Source organism: Natrix helvetica, assembly GCF_964273705.1.
Source record: "Natrix helvetica genome assembly, chromosome: 1".
Classification (NCBI taxonomy): domain Eukaryota; kingdom Metazoa; phylum Chordata; class Lepidosauria; order Squamata; family Natricidae; genus Natrix; species Natrix helvetica.
Window position 1 is genome coordinate 32,879,436 of NC_138548.1, and position 24,195 is coordinate 32,903,630.

The 24,195-nt window shown below is 40.0% G+C and overlaps 1 protein-coding gene across 1 annotated transcript in view; it reads left to right on the forward strand.

Moving 5' to 3' along the window:
• Positions 1-24,195, forward strand: part of PRKCH (protein kinase C eta) — a 111,891-nt gene that overhangs the window by 26,690 nt on the left and 61,006 nt on the right. Inside the window, exon 2 of the mRNA XM_081939951.1 lies at positions 18,506-18,569. Within this exon, the coding sequence (XP_081796077.1) occupies positions 18,506-18,569 (64 nt within the window). The remainder of the gene's footprint in view (positions 1-18,505; positions 18,570-24,195) is intronic.

The following is a 24,195-nucleotide window of genomic DNA, read 5'->3' on the forward strand; positions in this document are numbered from 1 at the left end:
GCTGTGTTCCTGCATCATTGTTTTGATTTTTATATTGTATGGACTGCTTAAATACTCTTTAACAGTATTTCCAGTAAAGTAGTTCTTTTGCTGTTATGTGGCACCATCCATCAGCACCTTAACAAGTGCAAAGTGTCTTAGGCTCAGTCATCCGTTATCCCTGAGATGGAGAGCCAACTCAATGTAGTTATTAAAGGTGCTAGGCTAGAAGCTTGGAGACCGTGAGTTCCAATCCTAACAGAGGTTGGCCGGGTAACTTTGGGCTTGTTAGGTTATCTTAGCCTTAGAAAAAAGACAACTACAAATCACTACTGAAAATATTACCAAAAAAATTGCATGATTTTGTCCATGTAATCAAGAGAATCAGAACTGACCTGAAGGCACAAGAAGCAATATAACAACAACAAAATATTTTTGAAGTATCTAGGAATGAATAGGAAGAGAACATATACACAGAGTAGGAGTTGGCATTGGAGATAGTATCCCAGCTTCCCAAATATACATATATTTACATGTAGGATCCGTTCTGAGTCAGTCACCGGGACCAGATGTTCATTCTTCCAAGCTTTTGGACTTATGCTGGAGCCCATCCCCATGGAATTTCTCTCTCTCCAGCACGAGTCTGAAAGCTTGAAGAATAAACTTCTGGTGACTGACTTAAATTGGGTCCTACAACATTATCCTGAAACACATATATTTGCTTTCCTTGCAAGATATTTACTTGTTCATCTTTCTTAATTTTTTATAAAGGAAGCTAGGAGAGGGACCTGGGGTGGTGGTGGTGGTATCAAGGGATGTGTCTGTAGACAAATTGTTGTTTGTGGACACTTCACCACTACATTTGTATTAGCAGATATGTCTGATAAGATTGACTTTGACATTTGCATGCCGAATTTATGTGCCTTTTGTGCCTTTTTTCCAGAATAGTAATTCCTTCGCTGATTAAATACACAACTTAAAAGCCAGTTAACCCCCCCAAAGAACTGGTGTTTGACCAAACTGAAAGAACCTGTTAATCATGCACTTGATGTACGTAATAGAAACTCTGAATTAGTCATCAGCAGTAGAGGATTTCCAAGGCACATAAACATATGCATGCACACTTCTTGCTAAGAAGCGGGCAGATACTGGTATTTGTGGAAAGCATCCACTGAAGTGGAAGATCAAGTACAACCAGTTGATGTGAGACAATTAAACTTGGCATTTTTCCATGAAAACAATTATTATACTGATGGAGATGAGAGGAACAAATGAAATGCTAGCAGCTAAACCTTAATTAACCTGAAAAGAAAAGAGAAAAGAAAAGATCCTATAATATAAGATGTTTGGTTTATGTAAGAGTCACATCTTTAGTTCTAGAGAAGCAGCATTCACAGTGGACAACGCCATTGGGCCAGTGGTGGGTTCCTACCGGTTCGGACTGGTTCGGCTGAACCGGTAGTGGTTTGGAGGCCTGGGTCGCTGGAACCGGCAGTGACCCAGGTCTCCCATGCCCCCAAACCGGTTCCCCGGTCAGCGCCGTTGGTGCCACCATCTTCTTTTTCAGTTCTGTGCATGTGCAATACAATTTTAATTGCACTGTGCATGCCCGCACACTGTGCAACAAGCACACACATGTGCAAATCATGCACATAAGTGAACTGGCAGTAGTGCCTGCTGGAGCCCTGGGTTGGGCCATGTACACCTCATGTTTGTTGGTTATTGCTATGCAGTTTCTCAGTTAATTGCCTAATTAATTTCTATATTGTATCTGAACCAGAAGTTAGAAAGAGTGTCGCAGTACTTTTTCAGACCAACTAACTTTTATTAAAAAGAATACACTTTCAAGAAGTACATGAAAGCCTATGCTTTTTAATGAAATTTGCCATATAGGAAGCCATGATTATCAGAATCCAAAGGATTCAGGAAATTAATCCTTTTTAGATTTAGATTTATTTACTTTAGTGTCACTCAGCTTTTGGAATCCATTTGTCCCTATTAAAGATCCCATTGAAAATAAAGAGTTATAATTTTAAATTATTTAAGAAAGGAGAATATTTGTAGCTCAGGGCTGACATGAGGGGTCCTTGGTGCAGAGGTGGGCTTCACATAATTTAACAACTGGTTCGCCTAGTGTAGAAGACACGGCGATTTCATGTGCGCGGCTTCCAGCACACCTTCTTGAGCAGCCGCGGTGAGGAGAGCGGGTGAGGCGCGGAAATCAGCTCGGCTGCGTGGGCAGGGTGAGCAAGCCAGAGAGTGAGAAATATAGGACAGGATAGCACTGGAGCAGGCGGGCAGGCCCAGCTGGTGGTTGGAACTACCAGTTCGCCCGAACCGGTCCGAACCCGCAGCAGCCCACCTCTGCCTTGGTGCACCATGAAGCACTGATAATGTTACTTAGTTTGGGTAATGAAATGTTTCAAATGATCTGGATGATTATATGGAATATATGGCATTCCCAGGAGTCTTATCCAACACTAATGTTCAAAAACTCTTCCTGTGTTGCTTCTTCAAAGACCAACACTCACTTCCACAGTGTCTCACGGGGAATATCATTCCTTGCATAACTATGATCTCTGTGGGTAGAGATATATCGCAACATCTGAATATCTTTTCTAAAAAAAATTGAAATCTAAATTAATCTAGTTTAATTTAAACATATTTATTTAATGTACCATATTTTTCAGGGTATAAGATGTACCTTTTTCCCCTCAAAAAAGAGGCTGAAAATCTGGTTGCATTTTATACACTGAATGCCTCCCGAATCCCTGCCCCCTTCACCAAAATGGCCGTGCATAACCTTTAGGAGGCTTTCAAGGTGCTCCTGGGGGCTGGGAAGGACAGAAATGAGCAAAAAAGGGCAGTTTTTTGCTCATTCCCCCCCAGCCCCCAGGAGCACTCCACAAGCCTCCTAAAGACTATGCAAAAACCGTGCCCGTTTTTGCAAAAAAAGTGCCATTTTTGGGAGGTCTGCAGAGTGCGAAAACTTTTTTTTAAATTTGCCTCTTCAAAACCTTGGTGCGTCTTATACTCTGGTTAATCTTATACGCCGAAAAATATGGTAATCAATTTATAAGATGCCTCAATCACTGTAGCAGTTCTAGGCGTCCCTTTACAAACAACAGCAACCAAGAAAATATTCAGTACTACGCTTAACACCCTGCATTTGGGAAATAGCCAGCATAAATGCAAGCAATTGGTCTGAAAAAAGTGTGGTTACGACTCTTCCCGCTTTCCCATGGAGCCAAGTCTTCTCAAGAATTGGGGCCATCTGGACTTGGGGGAGGGGGAGGGGAATGGAATTGCTGTTCCTGAAGCAAGAATGGGCTCAGAGAAGACCTGTGTCCAAGGCCCACCGAACTAGCTTTGTTTTCATGATGGAACTTCAATGATGGAATGCTGAAGCATTCTGACCCTGCAGAATTCACCAGCCAGACAAAAGCAATCTGTAAAGAGAAAAATAAATGTTGCTGGTCTGTAATTAAATCTCAACCTAACATAACAATGAATTCCCGCTGACTTCCTTTCCCTCTCCTCAACCTTTATAGGCACACAAAACAGCATGCATACAAAAAGGGAAATCTGTCAAGGGGAAATCAGAGTAATGATGGTCACGATTCTTTTCCTATGCACACAAGGCTCTCTCTATGGAAAAAGAGTGTTTAGGGAGGCTTTTTTCCTGCCTGTTTTTCTCTGAGCTCAGACATTTAAAAAGTATTCAAAATCTGGACAGCTTTTAGTGGAGGAAAAGTACAAATTAAGCCAAGGCCGAAGCAGTTGGTATTTAAGACAAACTCTTTCTGAGAGGCAACTTCATGGAAAGGAAAGGAATCAGCATTTGCATTTGAAGCCAGATGGAGGGGTGGGGTGGGGGTGGGAACATTTGTCCTGTGATTGGAAGGGATATTGTCATTAATGTACCCAGAATTTTCTGTGTTCACCTACTAACATCTGATGCCTTCCTGATGTATTGGACACCAGATGAAATGACCATCGTGGTAGAGGATAATGGAAGAGCATCAGCAGTGGGATTCACTTACCTTCCCTACTGGTTCGCAAATGTGAGCGCACACATGCTTCACTTGCACGCACCGTGTCAGCGCATGCACACTGCCTTCTCCGCATGCACAGTGCTTGCACATTACATCGGGGTGGGTGGGTGGGGTCTCGTAGCCTCCACTACTGGTTCACCCGAACCGGCGAGAACTGGCTGAATACCACCTCTGAATAGCATTCATCTGCAGATAAACAATTTGGGAACATTGACTTCAGTTCTCCATCATCTGTGATTTTTTTAAAAGATTACCTGCCACATTGACACTCATGATAGGACAGATTAAACCTGGGACATTTTGCACGCTGAGCTGATCCCCTCTGCTCCCTTCCTTTGCTTGTCCTTGAAAATCCCTTGCCATCCGCACTAAATCAAATGGACAAATAAAGCCAACACAGTTCTAGGCTGCATAAATAGAGGGAGAAGAATCAAGACCATGTGAAGTGTTAATACCACTTTATAATGCCTTGATGAGGCCACACTTGGAATACGGCATCCAGTTTTGGTCGCCACGATGTAAAAAGATGTGGAGACTCTAGAAAGAGTGCAGAGAAGAGCAACAAAGATGATTAGGGGACTGGAGACTAAAACATATGAAGAACGGTTGCAGGAACTGGGTATGTCTAGTTTAATGAAAAGAAGGACTGGGGGAGCCATGATAGCAGTGTTCCAATATCTCAGGGGTTGCCACAAAGAAGAGGGAGTCAAACTATTCTCCAAGGCACCTGAGGGTAGGACAAGAAGTAATGGGTGAAATCAGTGGTGAAATTCAAAAATTTTAACTACCAGTTCTGTGGGCGTGGCTTGGTGGGCGTGGCAGGGGAACGATGTTGCAAAATCAGAAATTCCCACCCCACAACTACTCAAAATTTCTGCTACCGATTCTCCAGAACCTGTCAGAACCTGCTGAATTTCACCTCTGGTGGAAACTAATCAAGGAGAGAAGGAACCTAGAACTAAGGAGAAATTTCATGACAGTTAGAACAATTAATCAATGGAACAACTTGCCTCCAGAAGTTGTGAATGCTCCAACACTGGAGGTTTTAAAGAAGATGTTGGATAGTCTGAAGTGGTGTAGGGGTTGGATTAGAAAACAGATCCCTTCCAACTCTGTTATTCTATTCTATATTATATGTGCTGTAGCATAACACAGTGTACTGTATAAAGGAGCTTCACATGCCCCTATTTTATTTCTCAGGTACTTTGAACCTTGCTACAGCTCCAGCAGTCCAATAACAGTGATTTCATAGTGGCGACTTTTGGATAAAGGAAACCATTGACATGACCTCTGCTGTCTTTTAATGCCACTGTGAGGGAGAGAGTGTATAAATTTTCAATCTGGCAATGACACCAAGAGTCATTATAGCTCCATCAGCTCTGTAATCCAGGCTTGGCACCTCCATCTAAACAGAACTTTTTTTCAAATGCATACTGAGCTCCATTTAGACTTCCTATTCCTGCCTGTCTACCACCTACTTCTTGCCTCCAGGGTATCACGTTTAGCATTTGCATGCAGAAAATGTTTTGTTTACCCCCTGGTAGCTTTACTTAAAATATTTCCAGAAACTAGACTGTAAAAGCACTGTGCTCATCTAGGAAAGAAGTGATGAAATAGGAAAAAATAAATGACATACTCTTTCGCACCGAGCCTTCTGTTTTTTGCCCAAGTTAGGAAGATGCGCACTCTGAGTTTAAAGTATATAAATCTCCTTAGAGGAGAAATGCTGCATTTTAAAGAGATTGTGGCAAAAGCCACAACATTTCGCTTCTGAGAAACTCATCTTTTAGAGAACAAAAAACACATTTATTTCCCCCATGGTAAATATGGTGTATTTGTGGCAGGACCTGAAAAAAACCAATCTGTCTGCTTATCTGAAACTGCTCTAGGTTGCACAAGACCCAGAAAATGCTTTTGTGTGGTCTTGCAGCCTCCAAAACGAGTAGGAAAGCAAGCCTAATTTTGCACGCTTTTTAGAGGGCCTTTTTGCATGACTTCCAGAGAGCCCGGAGGTTTCTCATGTCATTGCAAATGACATGGCGTGTCAGAGGTTTGTCATAGTTGGATTAGGAAGACTGGAGTAGTTTAAGACCAATAAACTAACTCATGAAGATTGACATTTTTCTATAAACTGTAAGATTATCTTGTTTTGCAGTACAGTATTATAGTCGCTTTAACTGAGTATTATGGCTTTTTTATTCCATACTTTGATTGTGGCATATAACATGTTTTTCTATCCCATTCTTGGTGTGAGATTCTAGACACCCACTGCCAATCACAGATATAGGAAATGAGGCATTACACATGGCTCTACACCTAAGGTGACCAACCGTCCTCCTTTAGGGAGGACAGTCCTTCTTTTGTAAGTTCTGTCCTCCCTCGAAAAGTGTCCTCCTACATGTCCTCCTTTTTGATATTTGAAGGCTAATCTGTTGCGCGTTATGTGACATATTTTATTAAACAGTTTTTAATGGTTTTTTTTTACTTCATCGCAAGTATATTGAACAGATATTGAATCTTGTGCTGAATTTTTATCTAAAGAAATGCTAGACATTAAAATAGACGACAATTTTCTCTTTGAAGAAATTAGAAGACTGAATGTATATTTAAATTCTGAAAAATTAATACAATGGGAAAATCAACATGTTGAAATTGATAAAAGATGGGTGGATATTTTCAGCCATTTCAAAAATGAACATATTCCATGTGAACATTTATTTATACTTGTTCAATCTACGTTGTGCTGCCCTGGAACTAATGCAGCAGTTGAAAGAGTTTTTTTCAATTGTCAATGATTTTTGGACAAGTGAGAAATCGAGATTGAATGTTGATACTCTAGCTGCAGCACTTGCCGTAAAATTCAATATGAAGGATATTTCTTGTTCAGATATTTCCAATATATTGTTAGAAGATGATACATTGACAAAAAATATTAATTCAATGGAAAAGTACTCATTTAAATAATAATTAACAGGCATGTAAGCATAATTACAATATAAAATGTTGCAAATGTTTTTATTATGCATATATCATATTTTAGTGTATTATTGTTGCAATGAATAAAATATTTCTTTTATTTACGATATATTTTTTCCAATGTATTTGTCCTCCTTTTCATTGTAAGAAAGTTGGTCACCTTAGCATTTTGGACAATAGAACGTGTTTTGTCCTCCTTTTCATTGTAAAAAAGTTGCTCACCTTACTACACCAGAGGTGTCAAACTCAATTTGATTGAGGGCCACACCAGGATTGTGTTTGACCTTGGGGGTAGCGTGCCTAGAGGAGTGGCGGCCAGCTCGATGTCACTTGTGTCTGGGGTGCCTGTGGTGGCCTGAATACTCTGCCAAGTGAAAATGGGCTCCCGAGCTCCATTTTCGGCTGCGATGGCCTCCTGCAATCCTCTGCCAGCGAAAACAGAGCTTGGGAGGACCGCATACAGCCCTCCCGAGCTCCATTTTCACTGGCAGAGGCATCGCGAGCCAATCCTTTGCTGTTTCCAGGGTGGCCTTGCAGGCCAGATCTGAGCACCCCATGGACCGGATCCTTGAATTTGACACCCCTGCTCTACAGCATTTAGTAGGACAAAAACCTCTTCCTGATGCAAATGCCAGCTTCAGAGAAGGATTTTTTCCCCTCAGGGGTCTATCAGAGAGGAATGGGAGAGAAATGACCCAAATAATTATCTGCCCCATCAGTTGCTGTTTTTGTGTTGTAAAAATAAAATCCAATCATCCAAATACAAAAGTGAATGAAATGTCACTTTAAGTTTGACCCTTAAAATGGATAATATTGGATGAGATGAGCAAAAATTATATGCTGGCTTTCTCCATTCTGGTGTTTCAGACGAATCTTTGCCTGCAGGCTGATATTATTTTAACAGAATATTTTAGAGGAATGCATCCATTTAGTCTGAATAATTACATTAGTATTTATTAGCCCCATGTTGCAGATGGAGATATGAAGCAGGGGCAGTAGTAAGACAATATTCTGACTTCATAATAGAAGTGACACATGAACCAGGAAATTTACTAATTTGTAAACAATCCCTGGGCTGCTAAATTAAATACAAAAGTCTGGTGATTACATGGACATATTAGGTTTTTTTTCTTATCAATAAGACAAAATTGATTTCCTATTGCATTTTTCTGAAATGTGTTTTCACTTCCAATCTGGTCTGTAGATTTGGGATTTCCTCCTGCCCAAATAATAACTAAGTGTGACATAAGCCAACCCACATAATTTGGGCAGCTAAATGCTTCTGGTAACTAGAATATAGCACTGGGAAGCCAAGTATTTATTTTTTGTTATTTGTTTATTAGATTTTTATCCTGCCTTTATTACTTTATTACTTTTGTTATAAGTAACTCAAGGTGGCGAACATACCTGATATTCCCTCTTTGTTTTTCAATACAGCAACATCTCAGTGAAGTGGGTTGGGCTGAGAGAGAGAGAGAGAGAGAGAGAGGGAGGGAGGGAGGGAGGGAGGGAGGGAGGGAGGGAGAGAGAGAGAGAGAGAGAGAGAGAGAGAGAGAGAGAGAGAGAGAGAGAGAGAGAGAGAGAGAGAGAGAGAGGTCATGTGGATTGCCTCCCTTGATTTTGTGTGACAAATTAATAGAAGAAAAAGAAACCATCAAATTTATTCACAACCATATACACCTATGTTCCTTGTTTAGGCAAGCAACCCAAGTATTGGCTCTGGATCAAGTGTGCCAGTGGGGCTGCATCTGATTTTGGGAGCATATTTCAAGAGTACTTATATAATGTGTTAGATCAAGAGCTGCGGTAGTGCAGTGGTTAGAATGCAGTACTGCGGGCTACTTCTGCTGACGTACAGCTGCCTGCAGTTTGGCAGTTTGAATCTCACCAGGCTCAAGGTTGACTCAGCCTTGGGGGACAATAGGCTGACTCTGTAAACTACAGTGACGTGCGGTGAGGTTTATGGCTGGTGAGGCACTGACACAGTGATGGGTTTCAAATATTTTTAGACTTGTGGACTTCAACTCCCAGAATCCCACAGCCAGGCATTCTCAGTTCCGATTTAAAACGACAGCATTTGTTTTTCTCCTTTGCGAAAAAAGGTTCCTTTTTTCATTTTCTTTTTCTTCTCCCTTCCCCTCCTTCCTCCCTATCTCCCTTCCTCCCCCTGTCTCAAACACACACACAGAAGTTGGATTGGACTATCTCTCCTACCCCCTTCCCTCTCTCACTCACTCTCAAACAAACACACACAGACACAAAAGTTGGATTGGATATCTTTTCCAGTGGTTTGAAAGCAGCTCCTCTGCCATCCCCCCCATTCCCCTGCTGCCTTCCCCAAACACCTCCACCATTGCAAATGCAGCCTGCTGTCTGGGTGGGAAATGCCTGGAATGCAATAAAGCCCACCCACTCACCTCCTGCTGGCGGGCTGGGGTGAGAGGAGAGGCAGAGAAGCCGGCGGGGAGCCGATCCAAGCCTTCCAAAAGAAAGAGGCTGGGGGAAAGTGTGTGTGCTACAGCATGGCTCTGCCTGGCTTCCGTGGATGACTCTGCTTAACTGTTAAAAAAAGCCTCTAAAAAGCCCCCTCTACTATGAGGCAGGAGAACTGCTGCCTCAACTACGCCAGGAATTTTTAGGCTTTTAACCCTTGTTTAACTCTGCTCGAGTGATCATAAAACACCTAAAGTCAGACTAGATGAGGCATGCAGTTCTCCTGCCTCATAGTAGAGGGCGCTTTTTTAGAGGGTTTTTTTTAACAGTTAAGCAGAGTTATCCAAGGTGAGGCAGCAACTAGCTCAGCTTTTTCCTTTTACATTTTTTCTTCTTTTCATGATGAGAGCGGTGAGGCTGTGCCTCACTTGCCTCACCTGACTGCACGTCACTGGTAAACTACATAGGGCTGTAAAAGCACTGTGAAGCGTTATATAAGTCTAAAAATGCTATGCTATATTGGATTCCCACGTCTAAGATTAAGACCTTTTGCTAATGTATTTACTGCTTATAAATCTACTCTTTAGATTGCATGATGCACCTTGCGGTAGTAGGAAAACCTGCCATGCTGCTTTATCTATGTACAGATAGTCCTCGACATTCAACCATTCGTTTAGCGACTATTTGAAATTACAACAGCACTGGAAAAGGGGACTTATTACCATTTTTCACATTTATGTCTGTTGCAGCATGCCCATGGTCACATGATCAAAAACACTTGGCAATTGACATGTACTTGTGATGGTTGCAGTGGCCCAGGGTCATGTGATCAGCTTTTGTGACCTTCTGACAAGCAAAGTCAATGGGGAACCAGATTCACTTAACAACTGTATTTTACTGTGTAAAATGAAGCCAAACTTAAAAACGGTCTTGCTTAGCAGTGGAAATATAGGGCTCCATTGTGGTCATAAATCATAAATGAGGTCAATAAACTGAGGACCAGGATTGTTGGGGGCAATATGCTGACCCTGCAAACTCCTTAGAGAGGGCTGTAAAGCACTGTGAAGCAGTATATAAGCCTAAGTCAGTGTTTCTCAACCTTGGCAACTTAAAGATGTCTGGACTTCAACTCCCAGAATTCCCCAGCCAGTGAATGCTGGCTGGGGAATTCTGGGAGTTGAAGTCAGGACATCTTCAAGTTGCCAAGGTTGAGAAACACTGGCCTAAGTGCTACTTAACTTAACTTAACTTAACTTTATTGGATTTCTAGACCGCCCCTCTCTCAAAAGAGACTCGGGGCGGTGTACAGTCATATTAAAATAGTTGAACAGTAAATATACATGTTATAAGTATACAATAAATAAATTAAACATAGGACTGGAGGAGGTAGTAGAAGTTCCCTGTACAATTTAGTTAAGTTAGATTAAAAATTTTTTTAAAATTTAAAAAAGTTAAAAACATTAACCTTAAAAGCTATCCCAAATGAAATATCCACCAGGAGGTAAGAGTAGAACTATAAGTGGGCCAGGCCGGCTAGTCGGAACAGGTGAGTCTTAAGTTTTTGTCGGAAGGAGCGGAAGTCGGTAGTAGTTCTAATATCGTATCAATATATAATACTGCTAAGTGCTAAATCAAGGCATACTTTTACATTGTAATTGAAGGAGACTATGACCCCTTACATTTGGAATATCCTTACCTTCATCCAGAACAGGGGTGTCAAACTCATGTTGTCACGGCAGGATCACATGACATATTGGGACTTCCCCCCCCCCTTCGCTAAACTGGACATGGGTGTTGCCAGCGTGTGATGCAACCAGCCCGCAGACCGGGAGTTTGTCAGCCCTGATCCAGAAGGTTGTTCTTATTTCCAGACTGCCAAAGTCCCAGTGTTTTGCTTGGTGTGTTTGTGTACTATGCAATGCATCCTGTGCTGTATTACTTTCTGAAGCAGACTGTATTAGTCAACTGTTTGCTAGTCAATTTGTAATTGGAATGTCGCCTATGGCAATGGACCTGATTTGCACCTACAGTATGTTTCAGAATTGAAGAATCTCTAAATGAATTCAGCAAAATAGTTATTGACTGGAGCAGTAGCTGATCACAATGCAAAAGAAGAAGCAAAGAATGAAGGCTTCATAAGAAAATAGAAACTGGCATTTTTATGAAGGGAAAGTTTTTGTTATTTCCATCTGGGACCAATGACAAGTGTAGTCTGGGAACTCTAAATTGGAAATTAGTTTTTTAGTGTGAAAATAAAAATCCGAAGCAAGCATCAAGCTTGGTCATTTATCCCTTCTATTATTGGAAGGCTTCAGAAGCTGCTCTTTCTTCTTTAGACTATAGTTTGTTGGCAATCAGGTTGTAGACCATCTGTGGCTAATCTTGTTGTTTGAAACAAATTTCAGATGGTAGGTTATGACAACAGCTCATTTTAATATGGTAGGCTGATAAATTCTAAACTTGCTACATTAGAAAAGAGAGGAATAGGAATACACCAGTCTAAACCCTCTGTGGTATATCCCTTCCTGCCATATATATGTATGTGTGTGTGTGTGTGTTTGTGTGTACGTGTGTGTGTAATATATGTGTGTGTGTGTGTGTTGTATTTGTGCTGATAAATAAATAAAGGGAGACTAGTATAGATCTATTTCAAGCTATTTAGCTCTCATCAGCTAGCCATACCCTTATCAGCACAAATACAACACAAATATAAAAAGGCAACACTAAAAATAAAAATATGGTTTTCTGCCTGTATGTATATATGTATGTATGTATGTATGTATGTATGTATGTATGTATATAATATGTGTATATATAATATATGTGTGTGTATATATATGTGTATACGTATACACACACACACACACACACACACACACACACACGGACACACACAATTTCTGGAGCCCACAATTTCTGGAGGCAACTCATTACTCTAATTGTTCTAACTGTTAGGAAATTTCTCCTTAGTTCTAACTTGGTTCTCTCCTTGATTACTTTTCATCTATCGCTTCTTGTCCTGCCCTCAGGTTCTTTGGAGAATAGCTTGACTCCCTTTTCTTTGTGACAGCTCCTTAGATATTGGAACACTGCTATCATGCCTCCCCTAGTCCTTCTTTTCATTAAACTAGACATTCCCAGTTTCTGCAACCATTCTTTGTATGTTTTAACCTCCCCTAATCACCTTTGTTCCTCTGCTTTTGCTGCTGTCTTCCTAGAGTCCCAATATCTTTTTCATATCGTGGTGACCAAAACTGGATATAATATTTCAAGTGTAGTTTTACTAAAGGTTTATAAAGTGATATTAACACTTCATATGATCTTGAATCAAAACAGATCCTTACAATCCTGTCATTCAGTCCTGGTCAGCAAAATCCATTAAGGGCTACCAAAAATAACATCTTTTTTAAAATCTTGATCAAATAAACCACTTTTTATGGCTTCCTTTATTTTAACAATCTTGATCTTTAATCCCTTCAAATAATATTGTAAAGCTTGTTTTTTAAATTTCTGTTTTGTCCCTTCTCATAAAGTTCTCCAGAACTTTAACAGATCTCTTTTGGAAATCCATTATTAGGAAGTTACCCAAGTAGCTTTTTTTGGTTTGACATTTGTACATTCTTTTTAATTATTAAGACATCAGCTGCTTTCATTTGTATATCCAGTTTAACATCTTTTCCCATACCATTCTTGTAGCTTGTCAGTTTTTAAATCCACTTGCAAACCAGACTCAGTCTTGTCTGGTAAAACTTGTTCCTCTTCCAAAACATCTTTTAAAATCAGTCCATGTATAATGGTAGACACTTTTAAAGTTAGTTTCTGGATCCATATGTCACAAATATGCTACAGTATGTCCAATGTTAAAGTATTTTGCTCCATTCCGTGTTAATAAATCAAACGTAATCACGCTTTCCCTTTAATTGTAACTTTCAATGTTTTCTTATTCCTTCTAGTGTCCAACATTCAAATTCTCATCCTATCATGTTTTCTTTTAAGAATTCCAAAACAAGAACATTTTCCCATGGGAAGGATTCTTATTAATTTCAAAACCTTATTTCAAATTCATCAGGACCCTTAGTTTATTTATAACTTTCCAAAATCAATGCTATTTACTGTTTATTCTAAAAAAAGGAGACTTAAAATATTCTTACTTATCTCTAAATTTTTCTTTTTCTAAGGATTAAAGGAAGCTCCTGGTGCATGTTGTAAGATTTGAAAGGTTTTTAATAGTTGAAAAGCAGTTAAAAAGCAATATCCAAAACTGCTTAAGAAATGAAACTTGTATTCGTATTAAGAGACGAAAGGATAATTCAAATGTGGTTCCAGTATGGACAGCTGCAGGCTAGATGGCAAAAAGATCAGAAAATTGGTATTATTCAAAATGAGGATAACTTGGTAAAGCAAATTAGAGATCAGGGTCCAATGCACATAAAAAGGTTGTATAATGTATTAATAGAAATAGACTCCGAAACAGAGTTAGTCAAAGATTGCATGATAAAGTGGGCACAAAACTTTGAGGAACCAATAATGATGGAAACATGGGAAAAGATCTGGGTAAAAGATGTAAAATTCACACAAGCTCAGAATTTGAGAAAATTTTTTTATAAAATGTTTTATAGATGGCACCTTGATCCAAAAAAACTAGCGTGTATGTACCCAAACTTACAATCCAAGTGTTGGAGATGTGATAGTGATGATGCCACGTATTACCACATTTGGTGGACCTGTAAAAATGTTAAAGCATTCTGGATAAAAATATGGTGGATCATTCAAAATATCTTGAAAAAGAGGATAAAATTCCTGCCCCAGTTGTTCTTGTTAGGTATAGTTCCAGATTCTACTGTTATAGAAACTAACTTGATTTTGAATCTGACGGCAGCAAGATTGTTGGTGGCGCAATATTGGAAGAAGGAAGAGTTGCCTACTATACAAGAATGGACATTAAAAGTAGTAAACCTAGCCGAGATGGCCAAAATATCAGCGTATTTGAAGGACCACTCAGATGAAAAATATAAGCTGGACTGGAAAAAATGGATTGATTATATTCAAAAGAAATACCAGACTAAAAAGCTTCAATTAGCTTATGAATGAAGGCATAAGAAATATTACAAATTATTCAAAGTTAGCAGGAGAAAGCGGGAGTTAAAGCACAAGAATGGTCGAATGTTAAAATTAGTTAGCTTATGTTAGCATATGTTTGTCAAATGATTTCACCCTGTAATTTGCTCTGGGAGGTCAGGGGGAGGGAGGGATGGAGACGGGGTAGGGTTGGGGGGAGAGGGAGGGGAGGGAGAAAACAATTATAAAACTCATTAAAATTTTAATTAAAAAAAATGAAACTTGGCAGAACTTTGTGTCCAGAAGGCTACACTGAAACTGGGGAATTGGTGGGAACCCCTTGACTCCAAGGCACTTGGCTCATGGAGCCCACTGCAGAAACCTCAATTCCTGCAGCATATTCACATGGAGCAGCTGTTGGAATCTCTCCTTTATCTTAGCCAGCCAGAAATCTCTGTCTATCTTGTCTCAATGCTTCAGAGATGCCAAGCTCACCGTGAATCCTCACTGGAAACCCTAGTCTCTCATTTCTCATACAGATGGTGATATCAGAGACATTGCCTCATTACTTTCGATGAAAAAGAAGAAAGAAATGCATTCATCTGAGAAAAAAGTTTGGCTTACCTTGAAGTTTATAGGGTTAAAAATAGGAATTTGCTTCATAATTTAAATACTACTGAATTTTACAGCAATTATTTTCCAGTCAACTTTTCTCGGCTCTGGTTGCATATTTAGAGCTCATCAATGTACTCATTTGTTTGTCTGGGGTGGTGGTATTCGTCATTGTTTCCGTAAGTCTGACATCAAACCATACTTGGAAACTTGAGGATTCCTAAGTGGTTGTACTGTGCGGGTCTCTCCATACTAAACTTGGCTTTGTAAATTGTGTCGAGTGCTCCTTCCCCTTTTTACAATGGCCTATCCGAATGTTTATTTTGGGCCTGTTTGCAAGTTCAGCCACGAGGAATGGCTGTTGGAAATCACTGAGTCACCGTTCCAGAGAACCCTATTTTGAGACCATTTTAATTGTTGCAAAATGTTATGCGTGGTGCGTTAGATTTATATCTACATTTAGCCGTCACATTTTTTCTTTAAATGAAGAAGAATAAGAGGGAGCTTTTTATAGAAGGCATGTGATGGGATGACGTGAACTTCAGCAGACGTTTTTGGAATTGCTATAAAAGGAATGGCAAACAAAACGCCCAATTCTGTGATCTTTGATTAAAGAATTGTATTAAAAACATGACCTTTTTGTGGAAAATAAGTTGCGGGACTGATTTTCTTTGGCAGAAACACAATCGCTTTGGGTTGTGTTTTTATCTAAACTGCAAAACAGTGGCAAAGATATATGAGCCATAACTTGGGTCAGCCCATCTCTCTCTCTCTCTCTCTCTCTCTCTCTCTCTCTCTCTCTCTCTCTCTCTCTCTCTCTCTCTCTCTCTCTCTCTCTCTCTCTCTCTCTCTGTCTTTGTCTCTGTTTCTGTCTCTCTATATCCATCCATCCATCCATCCATCCATCCATCCATCCATCCACATAAATATCAAACTGTTTTTGACATATTATAAGTACAAGAATTCTAACACAGTCCATGTAATCTTTGATATATGATCATAATGGAGGCTAGAATTTCCATCATAAATCATTGTGTGTCCAGATCTGATTTTACAACCATTCTCTATCAGTAAATTCCTACTACCATTTAATTTTGCCAATTTTGGATATGTAGTGATTGGAGGGGGGAGAGGAGACAATGAGGAGATTTAAGAGGAGTGGGTGTTGCTTACTTGCTTTACTCAAGCTGTAATTATCTGAATGTGCTTATATATCAGTATTATCTATTGTTTTAAAAAAACTGACCCTTTCTTCCCCTTCAGATTATTTGGCTTGTTTTTTTTAGGGTCTAATGCTAGGAATACCTTAGAAAATGCATTAATTTGTACATACTCCAGGGGAGCCTTCCTCAGCATAATGTTCCCCTAGATACTGAGATTACAATTCTCATAATCTTTATGCAAGGTCTATATACTCATAGACACAATGACAATTGTAAAGTCATCCTGCTTAGAACACAGTGTAGGGAACATGGTATCACCTAGATGTTTTGGGACTGCAGTTTTTATAAGATCCAGCAAGTATGGCCTGCAATTATTTATTTTGAAAATTGCAATCCAAAATATCTTTGCTGTAAAGCAGGAGTGTCCAGATCCAGCCCAAGGGGTGCTTAGATGTGGCCCATGGGGCCACCCTGGAAACAGCAAAGGACCGGCCAGCGGTGCCTCTGCCAGTGAAAATGGTGCTCGGGAGTGCTGCGGGCAGCCTTCCCAAGCTCCTTTTTTGCTTGCAGAATATTGCAGGAGGCCATTGCAGCCAAAAACGGAACTTGGGAGCCCATTTTTGCTGGCAAAGTGCTCGGGCCACCACAATACATGTGATGTTGAGCTGCCCCCCTCCCCCCCCAGGTCAAACACAACCCTGATGCGGCCCTCAATGAAATCAAGTTTGACACCCCTGCTGTAGAGAGTGCTTTCAGATCTCAATCACTTGAAGAGTAGATACATCTTGACTCAAGATGTAAATTTGTATGGCTTTAAACAGTGCACACTGTTCTTTTCTTTGAAATATTGTGTGTGAATCTGAAGTTTGGCACTCAAGATGTTCTAACTTCTAATGCAAACATACCCAATTGTAGATTGATTGACATCTGGATGTTGTTTACTTTTGTTTGTCTGTTTGGGGGGAAAGGTTATTGATTAATTTATATATGATTTATACTTGCTTTGATAAGTACAGTATATTTATTGGCTAACCTCCAGGAGTTTTTGTAGCATGCAGTCTCTATCAATCAAATACAGAACTATTGTTTAGGTCCAGGTATGAGAGCTTAAGGCTTTGCCACCTGTTCAAAAGAGATGCTTTACAAATGTTCATGTAAGTGTATCTGGTGTATTAAAATTCCCTTCAAAGTTTCCATAACGTTTTTGACACTGCATAGCGAGCCCTTTTACTGAGATCGCCAACAAAACAAAATAATTGTGGATGCACATGGAGTCAAGTAGGGACAGTTTTCCAAAGGAGTGCTTTGCTTGTGCATGGGTAAATTCAAATGCTTTCCACAGCAACAGCAGATATATGGGATTGCAGTTAACATAGATGTTTTCTGCATGGGTATTCACAGGGTTTGGGGACCATATACTGAAAGGATTGCAATAGTTTTTTTTTTAAATATATAACTTTTTTATTTTATTTTAATACGAACAAGCCATCTTCCATTAAACAGTGTGTCGTCTGGGTACAAGTATATTGTGCAATAACAGTTAAAATTTACAACCGTACTCATTATTTGTCTGTTCATAACCTAATACTAATATAGATAATGTATCTGATACTATAACAATCCTCTTTCTCAGTTATTTAATTCTATTAATATATTTTCTATACTCTATATTTCTCCAGTCTATTTTCATTTCTAACTTTCGTATTTAGCCATCAATAGAATAGTTCCCATATGCTATAATATTTTGTTTGCTCCTTCTCTTTAATTGCAAGTGTTAACCTGTTCATTTCTGCACATTCTAATATTTTCCTAATCACATTCTCATCTGTAGTAATCTCTTCACTTTTCCAATGTTTTGCAAATACAACCCCAGCTGCTATTATTGCATGAATAATCATGAAATGATCGCAATGTTGTGATGCAGTCTTCACCACTTTTGTACGCACATTGTGATATGACATACATGTAGATAATGGAGACGCTTATAGTGCAACATCACAACATTTGTTTCATTGCTTGGATGAACCTGTCTCGTTGGACAAATGCTTTTTGTCTACTTTTTGCGGTGAAATCCTGAACTCAGATCCAAATCTAATTCTTAGCATCCACACTGGGTCTTATCTTCCAGGTCATTGTCAAATTGTTACTAATGGGGTTACGTCTAATATGGCCTTTTTATTTCCAAAGCGCATTTGACAATTTCTCCCTTTCTCTTCTCTCCTCTTGCAGGTGGACCTGGAACCTGAAGGGAAAGTATTTATAGCAATAACCCTCTCAGGCAACTTCACTGAAGGTAAGAGATATGCTGTACCTTTTCTCTCTAGTCTAATAATTGTTACTAGTAATGCTTCCACACACCATAGCATGACATTAAGCTCCAATTGCAACAGATGTAAAACTTGAATAAAGAGAAGAATGTTATAATTGCCAAATTATGCATGCTTTGTTGGAATGGAGAAAAACTTGCATTGGACACCTATAGTAACTCTTACGTTGGGTTCAAAGCACTGAGTCATCTTCATAATAAGATAGCTGAAGAACATTGGCTGGCTAAAAATCTACTAAGCAGATTTGTAATTCATAGGAAGATCTGAACTGGGGCCTTGGTTGCTCGCATACCTAGCTGTCAGTTTCCCTCTTAGTTGGGCTTTTTGAAGCTTCCCAGACAAACCACAGGGTATGGTTAATTTAGAATATTTATTGTACCCTAGACTGAAACCATAGCAACATTTTTTTACTGCCAAAATAAGTTTGCCCTACTGTCTTATGTCCTCCCCAGTCCTTCTTTCTCCTAACTTCTCTGGAAGTTAACAAACACATTGTATTGCATTTACCATGGTTAATGTGAGATGGCAATTAGTGATCTATTTGACATTTCTCCATAAGGAAACTCTCCCAAAATGTGTCTCTGACTAACCCCCTCAGTACAGGCTATCTAGAAAACAGTGAGGACAGCCTTCTTCTGGAAGGCCTTTGGTGACTGAAGGTTATCTTGCAAAAGGGGTTGGATGAACATCTATGGGAGTTTTACTTAGGGTGATTTTTTTTTGAACTGTTATAGATTGTTCTGCCACAGATGTGGTATAATCAATGATTAGTGTGGACCTGCTTTTTTGCAGGCCCATAATATCCTGCCAACCTAGCAGTCAAAAGCATGTAAAAATTCAAGTGGAAAAATAGGCACCACCTTTGGTGGGAAGATAACAGCGTTCCATGTGCCTTTGGCGTTTAGTCATGCCGGCCACATGACCACAGAGACGTCTTTTGATGGCGCTGGCCCTTCGGCTTTGATACGGAGATGAGCACTGCCCCTTAGAGTCAGGAACGACTAGCACATATGTGCAAGGGGAACCTTTACCTTTACTATCCTTGATGATGTCAGTTTGTACTTTTTGCCATACTCTGTAGCCTTTTCATTCATACTTATGCCTACATCTTACTTCCTTGCAGGTATTCATCAATGCCACTCCAAAAAGTTCAGACTATCTTCTTTCAGACTTATACTTTCTTTTTATCTTAATTTTACAGATCCATGAGATAACTTTTTTTCTTCCTTTCATTTGTTAATTCACTATTCCATATGCCATTGATGAATGGAGGCTTTCTCATGATGCATTTCATTTATTTACTTACTCCTAACATTTGCATCCATCCCCTTTCTTATTCTTCAAGTAAAATAGAGAAGCTGTAGATTTGGTTACCAGTCTTAGCTTAAAGCCCTGGTTTTCCTCAAGCACACGTATGATATTCTATGCACATTGCGCTACATCTCCATTTCTCATGGAAAGAATTATTCAAAGGAGAGCTTCAAAATATTTTTTTTATTTCCCCCTCCCCCAATTTTTCTGTAGCAGATCCTGAACAGGAAGGGACAAAGTTTTACAAAAGAAAGGAAGTAGACAGGAAGGCGTGCTTGTGGACAGCTTGAATGTCATTATTAAAAAAATAAAAAAAACTATGTTTCTATTAAAGAAAAAAAACCTGCTATAAATTTAGAGATGGGATTGAATTAAAAAGTTTTGCCCAAACCATGAATTCTCCGTATGAATCCAAATGGGAGAAAAGCATTTCTACTTCCATTCTTCTGCTTGTGGAAGAACGCGGGAGAGGAAGAAGGTATACAGTAAACAATGTGTAACCAGAGAAACTTGTATTACAGTCTTATTTCCATATAGAAATCTCACTACAACGTGCCATTGCGTTAACCTGGGATGGGCTTTCTTTGGCACTGGGTTCCAAATCCAGGATGTTGCAGGAGAGGAAAGTTAGTGACTCAGGAGGGGAGCAGCAGTGTTGTAAAGACCCAGGAATAGGCGGTGCTGTTTTCAGTTCAGTATAAGCCCAACCCTTCACCGTTGAAGAAAGCTGTTGAGTTGCTGTTTGAAAAGGAAGCCTTGTGTATGCCATTCAATTCAATTCTATGAGGATCGAAGGGTGTATAAAGATATTGAGGGCTGAAATCTGCTGAGTCATCTCCACTTTCTCCAAGTTTTTGGTATCAGACAGTTGCAACCTAGAGAAGTCCGAGATGAACTTGAACCCTGGAATAAAACAAGTTACAAAGGAGGGATGCATAAATTGCAGCTCCATATGCTCCCTGCAAAGAAATGCTGTTAATTGTAAAGTTTATTATGCAGGAAGGAGAAAATTATTAAAAATATGTAAGGAGTAACACAGGAGGGGGAGAATTCAGGCTTGCATTTGAAAATCCATAAAGTGGCCAGGCCTCTTGGTCTTTCATTTAGAAGCAAAAACGTGTGGTTGTGTGGTTATTCCGGGAAGGTGCTGCAAAGGAGAAGCAGTCTCTGAAGAAAGAGCTGTGCTGCTTTGGAGGGTGGGGGGAAAACAGGAGGTGCTGTTAAAAGAAAGAAAAACAAACTGGCGTCCTGGTCACCTTGTACATTTTGCAAAGTTTAGGAGTATTGTAATGAAATGTTGTATTATTATACCACATTATACTATACACAATATAAATATTGTAATGAAATATTGGGACGCGGGGGCTCAGTGGCTAAGACGCTGAGATTGTTGATCAGAAAGGTCGGTAGTTTGTTGGTTCGAACCCCTAGCATCGCGTAATGGAGTGAGCTCCCGTTATTTGTCCCAGCTTCTGCCAACCTAGCAGTTCGAAAGCATGTAAAAATGCAAGTAGAAAAATAGGAACCACCTTTGGTGGGAAGGTAACAGCGTTCCGTGCACCTTTGGCCTTTAGTCATGCCGGCCACATGACCACGGAGACATCTTCGGACAGCGGTGGCTCTTCGGCTTTGAAACTGAGATGAGCACCGCCCCCTAGAGTCGGGAATGACTAGCACATATATGCGAGGGGAAACTTTACCTTTACAATACAATACAATACAATAGTAGAGTTGGAAGGGACCTTGGAGGTCTTCTACTCCAACCCCCTGCCTAGGCAGGAAACCCTATACCGTTTCAGACAGATGGCTATCCAACATCTTCTTAAAGACTTCCAGTGTTGGGGCATTCACAACTTCTGGAGGCAAGCTGTTCCACTGATTAATTGTTCTAACTGTCAGGAAATTTCTCCTCAGTTCTAAGTTGCTTCTCTCCTTGAGTAGTTTCCACCCATTACTTCTTGTTCTACCCTCAGGTGCCTTGGAGAATAGTTTGACTCCCTCTTCTTTGTGGCAAGCCCTGAGATATTGGAACAATGCTATAATGTCTCCCCTAGTCCTTCTTTCTCTTAAGCTAAACATACCCAGTTCCTGCAACCTTTCTTCATGTTTTAGTCTTCAGTCCCCTAATCATCTTTGTTGCTCTTCTCTGCACTCTTTCTAGGGTCTCCACATCTTTTCTACATCGTGGTGACCAAAACTGAATACATTATTCCAAGTGTGGCCTCACCAAGGCATTATAAAGTGGTATTAACACTTCACTGATCTTGATTCTATCCCTCTGTTGATGCAGCCAAGAACTGTGTTGGCTTTTTTGGCAGCTGCTGCACACTGCTGGCTCATATTTAAATGGGACTCCAAGATCCCTTTCACAGTTACTACTGTTGAGCAAGGTACCACCTATACTATACCTGTGCATTTTGTTTTTCTTGCCTAAATGTAGAACCTTACTCTTTTCACCATTGAATTTCATTTTATTAGATAGTGCCCAATGTTCAAGTTTGTCAAGATCCTTCTGTATCTTTGGCCTATCTTCTGGAGTGTTGGCTATTCCTGCCAGCTTGGTGTCATCTGCAAATTTGATGAGTTCCCCATTTATTCCTTCATCCAAATCATTGATGAAGATGTTGAAGAGTACTGGGCCTAAAACAGAGCCTTGGGGTACTCCACTGCATACCTCCCTCCATGTAGATGCAGTTCCATTGAGGACTACACCTTTAATGAAATGTTGAAGGCTAAACATAATTTATTCCTCCTTATCCTTTGACCTGCCATGGATCTGGGAGGAAGAAAAGTCCCTAGTTTGCTCAGTTATGCAACTGTGAGGATTTTTTTTTACATGGGAAAGCAGACTTTGAAGAGAACAGCATAGACTGGCCACTTCCACATTGCTGAAAAGAAGAAAAGGGGGAATATAGTTTGCATGAATTTTTCCTGTACAAATTTTATATATGGGTACCAAATGTGATTTTTATTGTTGTTGTTGAACAGAAATGAAGACATCTTGCCCTAGTAGGGGGAAAGACTGCAAGCCAGGGTTGTCATCTTCAGTTTCCTTCTGTAGATGGGCCACATCAAAATCCGGATTTATACATATCAGCTTTTCAAATATAGAATTAACACTTTAAAAGTAGGATGGCAACTTAAAGAGGCAAAAAAAGCAACAGATAGGGTATAAATATGGTAAATGGAGAGCAGAAGAGCAAATGATAGTCCTTGGGGGTTGTTGATAAGACGAATTGATATAATACTGAATAATACAAGATAGTGTTGGTTATGTAATGGTATAGATGTGGTTACTTGTATGAAAATAAAAGAAAATAAAAAACTTTGGGGGGGAAAAGTAGGATGGCAACTACTGTAGAATCAAGTTGAATCTAAGTGGCCATGCTTTAACCAGCAGCTTACCGTAATTATTTCCTTCTGCTTGCGCTATAAATTCACCTATGAAACAATAAATGCATACCAAGCAATTCAGTGCAGAAAACTGAAGGCTGAACCCAGAGACATCGGCAGTAAGCAAAACTTGTCCTTGTTCCTGATCCTGGGTGGCTTGGCCTCAACCCCCATCAACAGGGATCTTGCTGACTAATTTGGGGTGCTGCTTGTGAATACAGAATGGAGATGTGCAAGTTCTTGCAGGGTTCCCTAACACATCCTCATATCTCAAATCTCCTAAGAATGGACATGCCAGCCCTTCTAGGTAGGCCAGGTCAAGAAGCAGATATTGCAGGGATTCCAAGAATGCTGCTTCATTATTGCAGGTCAAATGAGCAGAATCTTGAAAGCCTGTTCCAAATTTCTCACTTTTCCATCTTATACCAAAGAAAATGAAAGGGGGGCTATTTTGAGTTGCTCTTTCATACATTCTTCTGACCCTGAACTGTGTAATTTCCTCTCTAAAACCTTCATAATGGTTCGCTCTTTCTCTCCCATCCTCCTCAACAGGTTTATTGTTCCCTCCCAACGGGAACTCCAAATTCCTTTACAGGACATTATTATCAATAAGACTAGTGGCTGCTCCTCATGTCTGCACTAGGCATGGTCTGCAGCAGTGGTGGGATACATTTTTTTTTTACTACTGGTTCTGTGGGCGTGGCTTTGTGGGCGTGGCAGGAGAAGGTTACTGCAAAGTCCCCATTCCCTCCCCACCCCACTAATCTGCTTTCCAGCTCCGTTCTGCTGTTCAGGGCAACAAAAGAAGATCAGCTGGGAGGCAACAGGCCGGGGCCAGCCTATTTGCCGGTTCTCCGAACTACTCAAAATTTCCACTACTGGTTCTCC